The 18,096-nt window shown below is 38.7% G+C and overlaps 1 protein-coding gene across 5 annotated transcripts in view; it reads left to right on the forward strand.

The window, feature by feature from the left end:
• Window positions 1-18,096, forward strand: part of LOC126353886 (potassium voltage-gated channel subfamily H member 8) — a 1,477,332-nt gene that overhangs the window by 1,431,315 nt on the left and 27,921 nt on the right. For all 5 annotated transcript variants that reach the window (XM_050003094.1, XM_050003103.1, XM_050003121.1 and 2 more), the window contains one exon: window positions 10,042-10,270. In XM_050003094.1, coding sequence (XP_049859051.1) covers window positions 10,042-10,270 — 229 coding nt within the window. The remainder of the gene's footprint in view (window positions 1-10,041; window positions 10,271-18,096) is intronic.

Raw genomic sequence — 18,096 nt, forward strand, 5'->3', positions numbered from 1 at the left:
GATCCAGATGGCTTGGGTAGTGAATCAACCATTGAAATCAAGTGTGTTGTGTTCAGCTGCATGTTCGTAGCCAAGAGCAATGCAAATCACACTGGGGCACAACATGCAGCTGAGCACAATAAACCTGATCTCAGTGGCTGCTTCATTACGCAAGCCATCTGCATCATTCCTTCCACTGCCACCCTTTCTGAACTGCACAGATGGGAGTTATCCTGACAACACATTCTCTGCTCCCATAATAATCCCAGCCTTGACCTATGGTAACATACTGTCCGCACACCCACCATCCAACAGTTTCCACACCCTCCTATCCTCATTCTTGTCTCCTACACTGTTTATTTGCAGCCCTCTGCCAATGCATCTGCCCATCCTTCCCTAATCCTCTCGTTTTTTGCTCCTTTTTTTCCCCACCTTGTTGCCCTACAATCTTCTGACATTGCATCTGTTGACATTCTACCCTCTGCACACTCCGCCAGATTGCATTCAATCCCAATGGAGTTTTTTCGTCATTTGGGCATGAGGTGTGCTTCCCTGTGTGTGTCTGTGGCTGAAAGCTGTATGTAAGTGTCTTTTAATTGTGCCTGTCTGCAACTTGATGTGTCTTCTTTACCGTAAGTAGAAATCTGTCTTTTTCTACATTGTTGTTATCCCTTGTTATCCCTATCTGGAGTTTCCATTGTTTAATATAAAGCATTAAGCTGTTTGGTGGGAACCAGTTTTAAGCCTAATCCTCATGATGTCTGATGTGGATGTATTTGGGCACTGTATCAGTACACTGGTAGTATAAAAAACATCCAAGCTTTTGAAAAGTCCTCCAGTGTCCCTCTTAAATCATTTATGTAGACCAAACATAGGAGTGAGTCAATCACTGAAACTTGCAGGACACCACATTCACTCATTCCAAATTTACACTGATTCCTATTATATCCTTTGTGAATTGATCCTCTATTCTCTGTTCTTAAGGTACAACTCCATCCATGCAATGGGAGTGACTTAAACACAATTCCAATGTTGGTTAGTAAAATTTTATATCTACACAATCAAAGGCCTTGGCAAAATTACAGTAAATGCCAACAGGGTTAATTCCCTTGTTTAGTTCTACCATAAGTGAGTTTCTGAGATTATGTATTGTTTTCTCAGTAGAAAAGTCTTTACAGAAACCAATATGAGTTGCTGTTATTTTTTTTTTTTTATTTATTTTTTTTTTTTTTTTTTGAGAAAACGAGGAGGAAGTTGGTCTTTATTAGAGGTCACTTACTTTTCTCCACTTTTTGGAATAGATGTTACTACTACACTCTTAGTCTTTATGAAAATACACCTCCCCTCAATGACTGGTTTCAAAAGTAATTCAAGGAGGTTGCTACCAAGTGAACAAAAGATTTTAGTTTTTGCTTCAAATAATATAAGTAAGTATTGGAAAAACAACCATGCACATATAGCCTACTGATGGAAGGTGCACACACATGCTCAACAAAATACAATATTTACACTTGATTTCAAGCTCTTGTTCATCCTTTAACAATAGTACACATATTCAGATCCACACCAAATGACACCCAGACCTTCAGTCTTGTAGCCAAGGTTCACTGTGGTCTCGAATGTGTGTTTGGTTGTCTGTGTGGTTGTGTAGGTATTTTTGCTAAAGGAAGACCAACAGCTCTATATGTAATGTAACTATTGTAATCTGTTGATTATTTCTACGTGCCACTTGTCAGTCAGTCATATCTAAGTGGTGGTCTTTTCTTTATTTTAGATATTATTTCACCCAGGAATTTACACTGTCATTATAGATAACTTCTATTGAGTGAAATCACCAATATGACTTCAAAAATGCTACAGATGTTTAGGAATGCACCATTTTGCAGAAATAATATGTATTTGTTTTTGAAAATTGAAATACTTGTTGCCAGTTGCACAATAGACCAATATAAAGTGAAAATGGAAAACAGCTTGTAAGTGACCAATAAATGAATGAGATGCTCACTGTAAGACATAGGTAGCTTTTTCAAATATTCCATTAAAAACACATTGATGTATAAAGGAAAATAAAATTTCCTAAATTTTAGACCAAATGTGATTTTATAGTGGTTAAGGTTCTGGATACTTAACAGTCTAACGTTTTCTCATTCCTGCTTGGAAATCCTATACAAAAATGAAATAATTGAGGTAGTATGATAGAAGAGGTGGTATTCAGCTTCATAAATATCAGTTTAAATATCTGAAGACATTATGATTTTATATCCCATGAAAGGACAGATTCCTGTTGGTGCTGCCTTAGCTGCTAAAGAGTGACGTTAAATGACACAGCACCTTGTGACTCTCTAATTGGGATAATTTATATGACAGAATTTTTTCAATCTTTTCACTTTTACATTTATTTTTCTATTTGAAATAAAAATTTGCAATCAGTGTGCATTCACTAAATTATTGCAAAAGACATATATGCTGGTCATTTGAATGAGAATGGGATATATTTTACATCTAGGCTGGAGGATTCGTTGTGCTTGCACCATATTTCATCTACTGTCACTCTGTGATGAAAGACAAACCCCTACCCATTATAGCATATAGTAAGATGCAAACTCAGTTCTCTTCAGTTGTGTAGTTGCTCATTTTCAAGATATTTTGAGCTCCAGTTTATGAACACTTTTTATTAATGCAGCCTGTTGTCAAAAAGAAAGTGCTGTACAAAGGAATCAGAATGCAGACTCAATGATACAGCATTTAAATTACAAAGTGCTTTTTAAAATGTTTTTTCTTCATCACAGCTGAACATTAATTTTCATTGTATGCTCCTTTATTAAGGCAGCTCGTTGTAACAGAATGTCACAGATGTCACATACTTGTATCTGGAATAGACACTTTGTGACCAGCAACAGCCATGAAGAGTGCACACACAAAAAATACTAAAAATATGCAGAAGACATTGTTGCATCAGTCTCTGATAAGCTGAGTAAATTGAAAGTAATGTTGAAACCTTTCAGATAACATTGACCCAGATGGAAAAAAGGAGTATGTGCCATGCAGCTTACATCTGTGTCAATGAATACTCTGTTTCCTGACTTAAATGGTAGATGGCAGAACTAGCAATGTTGCTGGTGCACTGTCTCCATAGTTCATGGATCTTCTATTGCAACAGCACTTGTTATGTGATAGGTCTGTTAGTTGATGGGGAATAGTGATGTCTGTTCCTCTGTTATAGCAGTCATTTTAATCTTAGTAAGGTGTTTTTGTTATTGCTTCATATGTTTAGATTTAATAGTAAAATTAGAACATTCTGGTATGGAATAAAGACTATATTTTACACTGGGACAACATCATCCCTTGTTTTGAGGTATCTTTGGCCTGAATAACCTTAGGCTTAAGTTATGTTCATTTTGTTACCTAGCAGTGCTTATTTTCAAAATTTCTGATTCTTGTAAACAACAATTATTTCCTGTCAGGTTGACAAGGGTTTGTCATGCCACTAACTGAAATGATGAGAGGCTTAAAAGGGATCGAAACCTTATCTCTAAGCTTGAAAAGTGTGGTATTGTCCAACTAAACAGGCAAAAGCTTCTTGAAAGCTTGCCAGAGAACAAAAATGATGTTGATAAGCAGATACAGAAGGATGTAGGTTGCAGTAGGTACTAGGAGATGAAGAAGCTTGCACAGGATAGAGTAGCACGGCGAGCTGCATCAAACCAGTCTCAGGACTGAGGACCACAACAACAACAACATGGTAGGTGAAGCATTCTTAGAAAAGCTGGGGAAAAAATAAGCATCCATTTAATTTCCTCAACTGATGCTAAAAAGAGGAGAAAGTTAGGATGTACCAGCTGGAAAAATCATCTTGGTGAAACAGCTTGAACTGCTTGCAGGTGAGGCACCCATGTTTTCTTCATTGTTCAAACCCAGGAAGAAAAGACATAAGAGAGTTAATTTGCAAGTCTGCTCAGAAGATGGTGATCCTGATAATGTGGCACTGGAAGAATCAGATGAAGAAAGTGAAATTTTTTGGGAGCTTGAGGAATGCTCATTGAGCTCTAGTGTGAAAGTAAACTCTAAAGACTGTGCTACTGACAATTTTAATTGGGAAAAGTATCCAGGAAGAAATTTCTAAGTTTAATGTCACTGGCTTTGTTGTTGAGTCCATGGATAAAAGAGTAAAAGTGTTAAAGGTGCCTCAAAGACCAGATTCAACTATTTATTACTGGGAGAATGTTGTGCAGTATAAAGCAACCCAAAAAGTCTCTAAAGCAATCTCTTTTCTTTTTGTGAAGTTGATAGATCTGTGCAATCATTTTGTTAACATTTAAATTGTGTTGTCCTTTTGAAATACATAACCTCATACAAATCAACTAATTAGTATTTCCCTTGTTTATTTAATTTCTTTAAATTTTACTTATTTAACTCAATTTTTGAAATTAAATGATTCATGGAAACTTGAGTAACAATACATTAAGTATAAGATCCTTTGTTATTGGTTCAATATGGCCTCAGTGCATTTTTGGCTTACTGTGAACAAATTTGAACATATGGGACAAAGTCACCCCATGTAAAAGTAGCATTGCCTGAATTTTTTGAAAAAAATATTGCACACTTTATGGTTTCTAATGTATGATAACACTAAACAATGGAAAATTCAGGATAAAATAATGACAATATTGTGAAAGGGATAGATTGCTACTGACCACATAAGAGAGACATTGGGTCACAGAGAGACACAACAAAAAGACTGCTAACAAGTGTTTCTTTTGGTCAAAAGCCCTTCTTCTAAAGTAGATAGCATACACACACACACACACACACACACACACACACACACACACACACACACACACACTCACATATGACTATTACCTTGAGGTAATGGTCATGCATGTGAGAGTTGTGCTTGCATGAATAAGAAGGCCTTTTGGCTGAAAGCTCACTTGTTAACAGTCTTCTTCTTGTTCCTGCCTGCGACATTTTCCAGCACGTTGTCAACTAATCAGACGTTAACAAGCCGAAGAATATGGAAAAGTGGGTTGATATTACCCTTGCTGATGGTAGTCAATAAAGTGCTTGTGACAGAAATATTAGTAGTCATAATTTAAAGAATTAATGTAATAAAATATGACTACATGCACATTATTTATGTAAGAATGGGGCATAATGAATATAGCCTTACACATTCATGGATTATTGTGTTCTCACTTTCATTCATGTTACTGAGATTCTGAGACAGGTCATCAAATGAATACTGGTACCACTTATCTGTCTGATAGGATTGTTGCTGTAATAATATTTCCATCCTTTGTGTTTATGTTGGATTTTCATCATTTTAATTAGTGTTGGATTGACCAGGGCATTCCTTTCTTCACTGATGTTTTAGTCACTTTGTCTTTACATGTAGTTATGTGAGTGATATTTAGTTGTTCACAAACATCTTCTTTGTATACTAGCAAATTTCAATTGGACAAACTTGTCTGATGCTGCAAAGTTCCACCACAATGCCAGCAAGAACTTACGTTGTTACCTACTCACTATGAATGTCATTTATTCTGATGCTACACATCACTACCTGTGCCTGGAGACATGATACTCCTGCCGAAGCAATTCTTAGTCAGTAGTCTCAACACTTTAATTTTCCCCTACAGTGGCACATGTTCTGGCTTACCATCTTCACTTCACTGAACTTGGTATATGAACTTCCAACAACAAAATCCAAAGGCATGAAAATTACTGTCTCTTGGAAATCTTACTGTAAGTTGGAAAACTCACATTTTTCTTTTGTTGTCTAATGTAATAGTACTTAAAATCATCTTCAGTGTTGTGAAAACTAGATGTCTGTAGTGTTAAGAAGGAATTCTTCATGTATTTTCAAAGTTGCATTACTAATTATTACTACGTCAACTCTATTATACTTACAAAAACATCATATTAACATGGTATTAATCATCATATTCCATAAAACATACATTACACCCCAGGAGATGTATGGCACTGCGCAAAAGCGATCATATGTCTCTTCCATGCAGTGCTATACTCTTCAGTATCCCCAAACAAATATTGTTTGACTTTCTTCAGTCATGCCTCAGATTCAATTTCTGAGAATTGTCTTCTTCAAGTATCCTTACACACACAGTTACCCAACTCAGTTTTTGTTGACACATTGTTCTTCCTGTTACGTCCTTCATAAAAAGTGGTTGACGATTGTGATCAGAGATATTATCTTCCAGCTACAGGAATTAAACATGTCTTGCCAGTCATATACATCTGCAAATAGACTGCCACTTTCATTTCCTACTGGAATAGATTCATTAAGCTGTGATTCAGAGGAATTACTTTCAATCATTCTGGCAATATCAGCCCAAGGACTACATGTCATATGGTGTTTTTCATTTTGTAAGGCCAAAGGGCCAGTCAACAAAAGTTTGTATGGCCGACTGGCAGGAAAAATTGTTGTTTCTTTATGTAATGATGTTGTTCTTCTTTTGTGCCATACAGTTATCAGCACAAAGAAACAAATTGGTCTTCTCATAGCCATAATACACATAATATTTTACAATTTCTAACCACTGCATATTCTGATAAAAGATAATTATGTTTCTGCTTTCTGGAATTGCACATAATTCCAAAAATTTTAACTGTGATTGATGACATGAATTAAACTGGTCCTGGTATGAAGATATCAAGGCAGAATGTTTTCCAAGGGAAATGAATACTTTTCAGTAAGACTGGTCTTATTTCTTTCTGCTTATGGCATTCTTTGTAGTCATGTCAGATGAAGGCAGTAGTCTGCTGTTAATTGTGTTTTAATTGTGAGTGGGGTTGCTGACTTGTTTTGCATATTTTGAATTCCTGCTGCCGTGTAAGAGCAGTAAAATAATAGAAAAACAAAATAAACATATGAAAAATGTGAAAAATGATGCTGCTAGTCTGTAAGTTGGTATGTATATTTGTAAAGATGTGCCTACTGTTTGCTTTCTGGCAGAATTCTGCAGATGCACTAACATCAGCACACGGACAATGTAAAGATGGCTGTTCCACTAACAATTTCCATGAAGGACAAACAGTGTCCTGTTGTCTGGCTTCTGCATGTTGGTAATGTGAAACATCTTCATCACATATGAAGGTCTAATGTAGTGATTCATGTTTGTCAATAGCAGCAAGCCTACAAGTGGAGTTGAAAGTTAACAAATGGTGTGAAATCTTTGGTTGCTGCTCCTTGTCTGAGTCAGCCTTTTTTTCATCATGACTTAATATAACACCATATTCATTGGAGCCATCATGAGGCAAAATCATGTAGTGATACTGCAGAGTCTTTAAACAGTGTCCATGACTCAGCACCCTACTGCATGTCGTGCTCCAAGTTCACAAAACATCAGCAAGATGTGTGCCTGACTGTTGTATTTTTGATTGAAACAGCAATCCTGACGTGCTTGAGATACTTTTGTCCTACTTTGAACAAAATGATGCAAGATTTGCTACCATGAACAAAATTTGGACCACAGACTAGAAATGAGGAGAGTGAGTAAGGAATTATGTCATTTCTCATCACTCAGACCAAAGAAATTTCACAAAATGCTAGGAATGTTCTGCTGACCCTCTTTTGTGACCAAAAAGGAGTCATTTTCTGAATCTACATGTCATGGGGGGCCACTGTCACTAGTGCAACAGGTGTACATCTCTCAGGATAAACATATTTGCCCTGCAATTGATTCGAAATGTACATAGATTCCTTTCTGAAGTTGTTCTCTTGCAGCTCAGCAATGTGTAACCCACCCAACAATTGCAATAATAACAGACCTGAAGTTTACTTGTCTGCCTCCCACTTCCATGATACCATGCATTTGTCTAAGCAAACAGTTCATATATTGTAACTCTTCAGGCTTGAGATCTTGACATGTGTAATAATCGGGTCTACTGCCAGATGTTGATGTCACTCTGGCACAATATTTCAGCCACGTAACTCGTTGCCTTCTTCAGGTGCTACCTGAGACTGCCGTATTGGAAGATCTTGCCCAGTATTTATGCCCAGAGGGTGCTGGGTGCTCTCTCTGCTGTCTGCACTCGCCTGGCACTGCTTGGAATGTGTTGTCTCTTCCCCGGTGCTCCCTCGGACATCTGCGCCCGACTTTGTTGCCATCTGTGGCAGTTGTCTGAGGCCCGTCCTGGGACAATGCTAGGGAGTGCGAAGGACAACCTTGGACTATGTAAACCAGGCATTTACAACATCCCGTGACAGTGTGGAAAATCATACATTGGCCAGACAACCAGGATGGTGGACATCAGGTGCAAAGAACACCAGAGGCACACCAGACTCGGACAGGCAACCAAATCTGCCTTAGCGGAGCACTGCCTGGAGCTCGGTCACTCAATGGACTACAACAACACCAAAATTTTGGGACAGTGTCATAAAAGAGGCCATCGAGGTCAAGGTCACAGACAACCTAATAAACTGAGACAGCGGTTACCAGCTCAGCTCGGCATGGAGTCTGGCTCTGGAGCTTATCAGGGCCCAATGAAAGGAACCCAGAAACTCCTCAAGAAATAGTAACACCGCAGGAGCAGCGCTAGGTGGGTTCGGACCGCAACTACAACTCCCAAGACAGGACGGGCCTCTGACAGCCGCCACAACCGCAGATGGGAGAACCAAGCGCGGGCAACTGTCGGAGCACCAGGGAAGTGCCAACACCTTAGGAGCAGCGCCAGGTGGGCGTGGACCGCGAATGGAGCGCCCAACGCAAGACAGGCCTCAGACAGCTGCCACAACCACAGATGGTGGACGAGCCAGGCGCGGACATCCTTGGGAGCACCAGGGAAGGGCCAAAATCTCAGGAGCAGCACCAGGTGGCCGCGGACCACAAATGGAATGCCCGACACAGGACGGGCCTCAGACAGTTGCCACAGATGGCAACCAAGTCAGGTGCGGATGTCCGAGGTAGCATCAGGGAAGAGACAACACATTACAAGCAAGAGACAACACATTACAAGCAGCACCAGGCGGGCGCGGACAGCAGAGAGAGCACTCAGTGCCCTCTGGGTATAAATACTGAACAGGATCCTCCAATACAGCAGTCTCAGGTAGCATTTGAAGAAGGCAAAGAGTTACGTGGCCGAAATATTGTGCCAGAGCAGCACAAACATTCAGCAGTAGACCCAATTGTTCCACATGTCAGCTCATATATTATTCAATACTGTTGTTTCACACTCGCAAGTTTCACAAGCATTTCACTCATTTGACTGATATGAGTTGTTTGGCAATGACAATTTTTCAGAAATTTGACTGCATATAACACACTTGGTGGTTTTTTAATGTAAGTATTCTTTATTCTGTACTTGATAAGGATCAAGAAGACTGAAATGGCTGTGCTCCATTGAAATAAATGAGTTTCATGTGTACAGTGTGTGAAGTTTTTTTTCAGATTGTGCTTCACTATACAAAGTGTATAACTCCTCACAACTTCAGGATTTGCTGTCTTCCAATTGGTATTGTAGCAAAGTTGACAGATGCTCTCCTGTTAATTATGTATGGTCAGCATGAAATATGACTGCCCAGACTGAGACTCATTCTGGGCAAAGAGCTGTATTATCAGATGTACAATTTGCATATATGTTACACTGCTGATGAGTTATATAGCTGAGTGAAAAAATTATCTCTGGAATGAAGTCATTATCTGAAATACCTTACCTTTTATGATGTGATGGTCATGTGTGGTTGATAGGAATATCTCTTTGGAGTTTGACATGGTGAAAGTGTTGGTTGTGAGTGGTGTAGCTCTAAAGTATGTCATGAGTCTCTCTCTCTCTCTCTCTCTCTCTCTCTCTCTCTATTTCTGTGTGTCTGTCTGTCTGTCTGTGTGTGTTTGCAATTGTGTTTGTAGTGATGACTCATCTTCTCACTCTTTATTTTCTTTGCCTTCTTATAAATAGTCTTCAGTACTGAAATAAGCTTTAATATAGTCTGAAGTGTTTTTTAGATTTATTTGTAGTGTTTTATAACTACAACAATGTTTTTAAAAAATTTGTGGCTCAGCTTTTAGCTGAAACTATAGTCAAATATTTGTTCTCCAGAGTGGAGGAATATGCTGGAGTGACAACTCGTACTATGAGATCGAGAGTGGCTGTGCTCAGGGACAGGCAAAGACCACCCCTCATCAGGAGCCTGAGCCAGAAATCAGGTTCTCTGGAAGGACTAAACCTGGAGCTCAGAGGAGAAGTTGAGCAAACTAAAACCAGTGTTGAGAGGCTTGACAATCAAGTTTCATCACTGCACCAGGATGTGGCAACTCTCAGCCAGGAGGTACAGAATACTTTCTTAGATTAATTAGTAAAAACCACAATGATTTAATTTATCTACCATGATTATAGTCAAATTAATTATCTCCTAATTTAAGAAAACTGCTACCAGTCACAATTTCTGCAATCTTTACTTATCACTTAGATATGGATTTCAAGATCTAGGACCTTATTTGTAGGTTCTCACCCCATTTCTAGGAACTGCAATAATAATAATAAAATCTCTCTCTCTCTCTCTCTCTCTCTCTCTCTCTCTCTCTCTCTCTCTCTCACACACACACACACACACACACACACACACACACACACACACACAAACACAAAGAGCTACATCATCCTGTCATATTGCATTGTCTTAGTGTTACAGATCAATTTGGGGTGGGGGGTTGTGTCTGATAAAGTGAGTGAGAGATGAGGGGAGCCAGGTATAGGGAGGGAAGGATGGCTGATGGTTGGGAGGAGGTGCACCAAAGGAACTGAATAGTAGCATGACCTTAGTGAACTCCCTCTGCTGAAGAAAGGGAATTTTCATGTGGCACACAATGAAGTAGAGGAGTCAGTTGGTAGAGCATTGGAGGGCAGATGGAGTGGGAGATAGGACATAGAAAGAGGGAAACTGTGAAGAGTAAGAGCAGATGTGAAGTGGGGGGCATGGGGACAGAAGTAGAGGTGTGTGTGAGATGGACACTACTGGAGATTGGAAGTCTGAGGATGGGAGAATTGTGGGATCGAAGGATGTGTTGTAAGAGCAATTTCTCATTTATGTAATTAAGAGAAGATGGTATTTGGAAGAGGGTACGGGTTTAAGAATCCAGATGGCATGGGTTTTGGAGCAGCTATTGAAGCTGAGCATATAGTGCTCAACAGCATGCACTGGGTAGCCAACTTTCTCTTGGCTGCAGTTTGGCAGTGTTCATTCATTTGGGTGGACAGTTGCTAAGTAAATATGTTCACAAAAATGTACATAAAAAATTACAGCTTACCTAAGATATGACATGACTTCTTTCACAGGTTTCTAGCTTTACTTGTAGTAGGATATGACTGTGGTAATATGCTGAACTAGAAGTCAGTTAAAAATATTCTTCAGCTTTGGAGATGAAGATGTCAAAAAGTTGACTTACTGTGCCTGTGTAATAAGGATGTAATAAGGATAGTATGTGGTGTCCATTCTAGAACATTTTGTAGACAACTCTTTAAGCAAATGGAAAAGAGCCTCTCAGTACAGTACATTACTCCATTAGAAAAGTCTGTTGTCAACAGTGAATCAAAGTTTGAAAACAACAGTGCCATAATCAAATACCAAAGGCATTGCCTTATGGATACAGTCGTCCTTCTCTGTCCCTCACCATCTTAACCATTTGGTTGTAACTGCTGCAGTCCATGCCACTGATAAAGGAAAAACATGTGCACTAGTGGTGATATCTAGTGGGCCAGCAGCATGTAAGTCGTATTATTATGGCAGTGTAGTAGTTGGCATTTGAATTGTACTAGTTTTTATTCAGTAACAGACATTTTGAAGATTAATTATGATACTTCACTTTTTTTTGTTTAGTTTAGAATATGTGGACAAACAAGAATTCAAGAGGTATGACAACAGTTACTTGAATTTCAGTTTTATAAGCACTGCTGTTTGAAGTAAAGAATGATCACCTTGTGTCATTTGCTTCTAAGTCACTGCCCTTCATGAAGTTCTTCATTCAGTAACTGCAGAAGTAATCTTCATTTAAAGTCAGCAATCCTTAATTCAAGATGTTTTCAATAAGTGTGTGTTGATATAGGGCTGAGCATACTTCTTAATTTACTGTCATGAAAAAAAAATGCCTCTTATGAAATGAAATGGCATCTGGAGTCAAATCACAGTAGTTCAGTTAACAAAATGTGGGAATACTTTTCCCACAAGTTAAGAGAAATTAGATAGACAAAAGAAAAAACAGCTACAAAGGCTGTTCATTTATCTTACAGAGTTGGCTATCATGTAGCAGGTAGACGAGTCAGTTGTCACGCAAGTGGAAGTATGCCTTTTGTTAGATAATACTATTAATCATCAGATATTCAATATGGCTGACAAAGTTAATGATCAATTGTTTGAAAACGTGAAAGGTAATGGTGACTATGCACGTCACTGGGAAGAAGCTACAGACAACAAAAATGATGTGCATGTAACGTCTTATGTATATTTTGTACATGACAAAAAATTCCATGAAGATCTTCTCTGAACCAAAATATCTCTTGGAACAAAATCAACAGACCTCTTTGAAACACTACGCTCTTTAATGGAAGGAAGCAATGTTAATCTGGAAAATTGTGTAGGTGTTTGTACAGCTGGAAGCCATAGTATGGAATGCAAGTTCTGATCCATAAATAGGCTCGGACACACTGTTTTACTCACTAAGAAGTCCAGGCATCAAAAGGCATAGGCACTCTCCCTCATGAAACTCTTTACTCAGTAACTGAAAAAGTAATCTTGAAGTCAGCATCCTTAATTCAAGATGTTTTCAATAAATGTGTGTTGTTATAGGGCCGAGCACACTTCTTAATTTACTGTAATAACTCTCCCTAGCTTTCACATGAGAATGTCTTGAAATTGAACTTTGCTCTCTTTTACCTTGCTCAAGAGAAACATACGAGATGTGATAAAATTATACAAAAATTTTTGTTTTTGTTAAAGAATATTTATTTATTCATCAACATTGCCTTTCCTCCCTTCAAAGTAATCCTTTTTAGATATAGTACAGTTGTGTCAGTGCTTTTTCCAATCTTGAAAGCACTTCTGGAACTCATTTTTCATTATCATGTTCAGCTCCTTCAGCAATTTCATTTATCTCATCAATGATGACAAAACAAAATCCTTTCATGGTTCTCTTCAGCCTTGGGAATAGAAAGAGATTTCAGGGGGCCATGTTCATTGAATAAGGTTGCTGAGGTAACATAAGTTTTTTTTGCCAAAAAATCATAAACAGTCATTAAGATATGAGTGGGAGCATTATCGTGATGCAGTTTCCAAGAGTGATTTTGCCACATTTCTGGTCTTTTCTTCGGATTATTTTATCCAAAAAAGCTACAGTCAACATTACAAATTTGATACTGCACTTAGTTGCACTTCTCAAGAAAAAATTGATGCAAATTTTTTGATCCATCTACTTCAAAGGTAAAAATTCAATGAGCACTTGCAAACACTATAATATTTTGTCTGTCAACAACAAACTAAATATTCAAAACAGCTGGAAGTGCAAACACATGCCAGTAACATGTGTACCAACAAGATAAAAGAATTTGAAAATTGGATGTATAAAACCCAAGAAATTAAAAAAATTCCCATTACTTTTTGGTCACACCTTGTATGAAATCATGATTGATTGACTGATTGATTTATTCATCAGTAGAACAATGTACATTTCATGGATGTATTCAAATGTTTGTACAATATTTCTTATAAAATAAACATTCTTTACAGCATATACAGCTCCTATACTTAGTTCTATATTTCTAATCATGTCAAGTCAAATTTGTTATGCAGTACATGTTCATGAACATTATAGTTATTTCAAATATTCATCTGCAGTGTAATAGCTATTATCTAGTAAATATTTTTTTGGACTTTGACTAAAGGCGTGGGGGATCATTTACATCTTTTATTTCTAGAGGTAATCTGTTGCACAATTTAATACCATGATATATTACACTATTTTGAGTTTTTGACTTGTTTCTTCTGTTTACTGGCCAGTCAGTCACAGACTAATTGAAAAAATATAAACAGATCCCAAAGATTACAGAAATGAAGAAAATTAAGCAACACTTGTAGTTACCGTAGGACAAATTACTCCACAGTGTTGACTGATGTTGACTGACTGTTACTCAAATGAGTGAAAAACACACAAATTCTTAAAACAAAATAAACAGCACTTCTAAATGCAGATAAATAAACAGATACTGTTCACGTCTACTAGGAAGTATGAAAGAGTACCATTAAACTAAATGATGTATACAATATGTGTGCACAAATATGAGCTTTTATTGTTGGAACCTTGCCATCCCCTTTCTGTCCTGTTCTCTGTTTGGACTTCTTAAGACCATTTGCAGTACCGTACCATTCTAGATTCCCTGGTTCCTTTGCCTTTCCTAAATCCAAATCAGTCTTCTCCTAAATGTATGTAAATCTTAACTTTTAGTCGCTACTTAATAATACTGAGAAGAGTTTTTAAAGCAGACTTACAAGCCAAGGCCCTATAATTTACAAATGATTGGCATTTCCTTTCTTATGTATGGTAATTGTTTTACTTTGTGTTAATTTCGATGGTAGTGTTCCATCCTCATACCATCTATCACTCAGCATTAGTGTGGCACAGAAAGGAATGAGGTTTTCAGCCATTGAAGTCTTTGACCACCTACTAAATGCTGTAAGAACTTAATGGATAATAAAATTATTTCCAAGCACAAAACTGAAATCATGTTTGCTTGACAACACCTATTTCATACAAGAATGTCTGAATATGTAGTATGATAGTGTGTGTGTGTGGTCATCATGTTGCCATAATTTCCACTGAAAAAGTGTACTTGTAATTGCCCTACCAGTAATTCATCCCATATCATAGTGAGAGATTACAGTTATGATCCACAGAACTTGTATGTAATTAACTAATTAATTAACATATCTTCATGTCCTGCATCTTGATCTTCCTCAGGGACATGATCCATGTGACAAGGAGTTGGGGATAGTTTTGGTTGTGCAGCAGAATACTGTTTTGGGAGAGGTGGTATGGATGTTCATTATTTGTATCATGAAGATAGGTAGCCAAGCCCAAGTGAAAGATATGCTAGAGATCCTACAGTCCAGGGTGCAGCTGTCTAATGTGGAGGTTCATGATGGTGGTTGGAAGAGTTAAGGCAAGTTTGGATATGGCGTATGAGATCTGTTGGCATTTTTCTCTCATGTTTCATCATTCAACATCTCCCTATGACTTTAGCTTATAAGATTTATGTAAAAATTAGTTATACTGCCAACTCTCACTGTTCCTGCCTGATTTTCCCGCCTGTCTCTTCTTTTACTGTTTTGTGAACCAGACAGAGTATTAAATTCACATTCACAAACATTACCCTATCACCTTTTGCCATTTCTATTACACCACTTTCTACTACTTTACAAACTACTTATTGCATTTCTTCTCGCTTGTCAACACTTATTGGATGATCAATATAACTTCATACTTGTTCACATCGTTAAAATCTCATACCATTTGTTGTCCTTCTCAGGAGATACCATGTTATTTTCTTCAGCTGAAGATAAGTGAATTTTCAGTAGACAGTGCGTTACCACTTCATGCTTCTGGTGAATCTCCTATCCTCCTGTATAAGATTAGTGCTGTCACATTTAAAGTTCCATGCCTTCAACAATGTATGCGAGATTTTGTAACTTTCCAAAAGTTATTTAGTGACAGAGTTAGCAGTGTTAAAGAAAGATAGAAGTTTTACACTTTTTGGTGCAGGTCCGGATTCATTTTGTCCAAGAATTCAGCTCGATTTGCTTCAAACTTTTTCTTTTATTTTCTTCAGGCACAAGACAGACACAGATACAAACACTGAGCCAATATTGAGACATGTGGCCACAATTGCAGTACAGCTCAGAAGTTTTCAACAATAAAAACATTTATACTACAGTACTGGCTGTTAAAATTGCTACACCAAGAACAAATGCAGATGATAAACGGGTATTCATTGGACAAATATATTATACTGGAACTGACACGTGATTGCATTTTCATACAATTTGGGTGCATAGATCCTGAGGAATCAATGCCCTGAACAACAACCTCTAGCCGTAATAATGGCCTTGATACGCCTGGACCTTGAGTCAAACAGAGCTTGGATGGTGTGTACAGGTACAGCTGCCCACGCAGCTTCAACACAATACCACACTTCATCAAGAGTAGTGACTGGTGTACAGTGACGAAAAAGTTGCTCGGCCACCATTGACCAGACGTTTTCAATTGATCTGGAGAATGTGGTGGCCAGGGCAGCAGTTGAACATTTTCTGTATCCGGAAAGGCCCATACAGGACCTGCAAATTGTGATCGTGCATTATCCTGCTGAAATGTAGGGTTTCATAGGGATCAAATTAAGGGTAGCCATGGGTCGTAACACATCTGAAATGTAATGTCCACTGTTCAAAGTGCCATCAATGTGAACAAGAGGTGACCGAGACATCTTACCAATGGCACTCCATACCATCACGCTAGGTGATGCGCCAGTATGGCGATAATGAATACACGCTTCCAATGTACGTTCAAAGTGATGTTACCAGACACGGATGCGACCATCATGATGCTGTAAACAGAACCTGGATTCATCAAAAAAAAATGACGTTTTGACATTCATGCACCCAGGTTTGTCATTGAGTAACCATCACAGGCGCTCCTGTCTGTGATGCAGTGTCAAGGGTAACTGCAGCCAAGGTCTTCGAGCTGATAGTCCATGCTGCTGCAAACGTCATCAAACTGTTCTTGCAGATGGTTGTTTGTTGACTCAGGGATCGAGACGTGGCTGCACGATCCATTACAGTCACGCAGATAAGATGCCTGTCATCTCGACTGCTAGAGATACGAAGCCATTGGGATCCAGCATGGCATTCCGTATTACCCTCCTGAACCCACTGATTCCATATTCTGCTAACAGTCATTGGATCTCGACCAACGCAAGCAGCAGTGTCGCGATACAATAAACTGCAATTGTGATAGGCTACAATCTGACCTTTATCAAAGTCAGAAACGTGATGGTATGCATTTCCCCTCCTTACACGAGGCATCACAACAACGTTTCATCAGGAAATGCTGGTCAACTGCTATTTGTGTATGAGCCTGGCCACCCACCCGGACAGTGTATCTGCAATGACAAGAACTACCTGCAGTGACAAGAATTCCCTTGCCATACTGAAGGTGTCACAAAGGCATTCAAAAACAGGAACTGTCCTCCAAACCTACTCCACAAACTGATTTCCCATGCCATATCCCCATACATGCCCAAGTCTCCCAGCACCTACAAGAACTGGTTACAAAGAAGCACCCCATTCGTCACCCAGCACCACCCCAGACTAGAACCGTGGAACCCAATCTTTCATCAGTGCTTTGATTATTTATCATCATACCCTGAAATGAGGCATATCTTACCCAAGATCCTGTTCACTCTTCCTAAAGTGGTGTTCGGTTACCCATTCAACCTCCACATCATTCTAGTCCATCCCTTTGCCACTCTCATTCTCAACTGCTTGGAACAGGACTCATATTCGTGTAGAAGATGAAGGAGCGAGACCTGCTGAATCCACACGCACAGCACTTCCTATTCCAATTCTGTCACAGGCTTATCTCATCCCATCAGAGATCAGGCTGCTAGTTAAATCAACCATGTCAGAGACCAGCTCTGTTGCAATCACTGCATAGCTTTCTATATTGGAATGACTACCAACAAGCTGTCCACCAAAATGAAAGGCCACTGCCAAACTGTGGCCAAGAGCCAAGTGGAACTCCCTGTGACACAACATGCAGCTGAACATACGCACTTGATTCAGTGACTATTTCATAACCCATTCCATCTGTACCCTCCCCTCTACCAACAGCTTTTCTGAAGTGTGCAGGTAGAAGTTATCATTACAACACATTTTCCATTCCTGTAATTATCCTGGCCTCATCTACAATAACCTACTGTCCCCATACCCTCCATCCGCATTCCATCTGTATCCTCCCCTCTACCAACAGCTTTTCTGAAGTGTGCAGGTAGAAGTTATCATTACAACACATTTTCCATTCCTGTAATTATCCTGGCCTCATCTACAATAACCTA

The sequence above is a fragment of the Schistocerca gregaria genome, chromosome 1, assembly GCF_023897955.1.
Source record: "Schistocerca gregaria isolate iqSchGreg1 chromosome 1, iqSchGreg1.2, whole genome shotgun sequence".
Taxonomy (NCBI): Eukaryota; Metazoa; Arthropoda; class Insecta; order Orthoptera; family Acrididae; genus Schistocerca; species Schistocerca gregaria.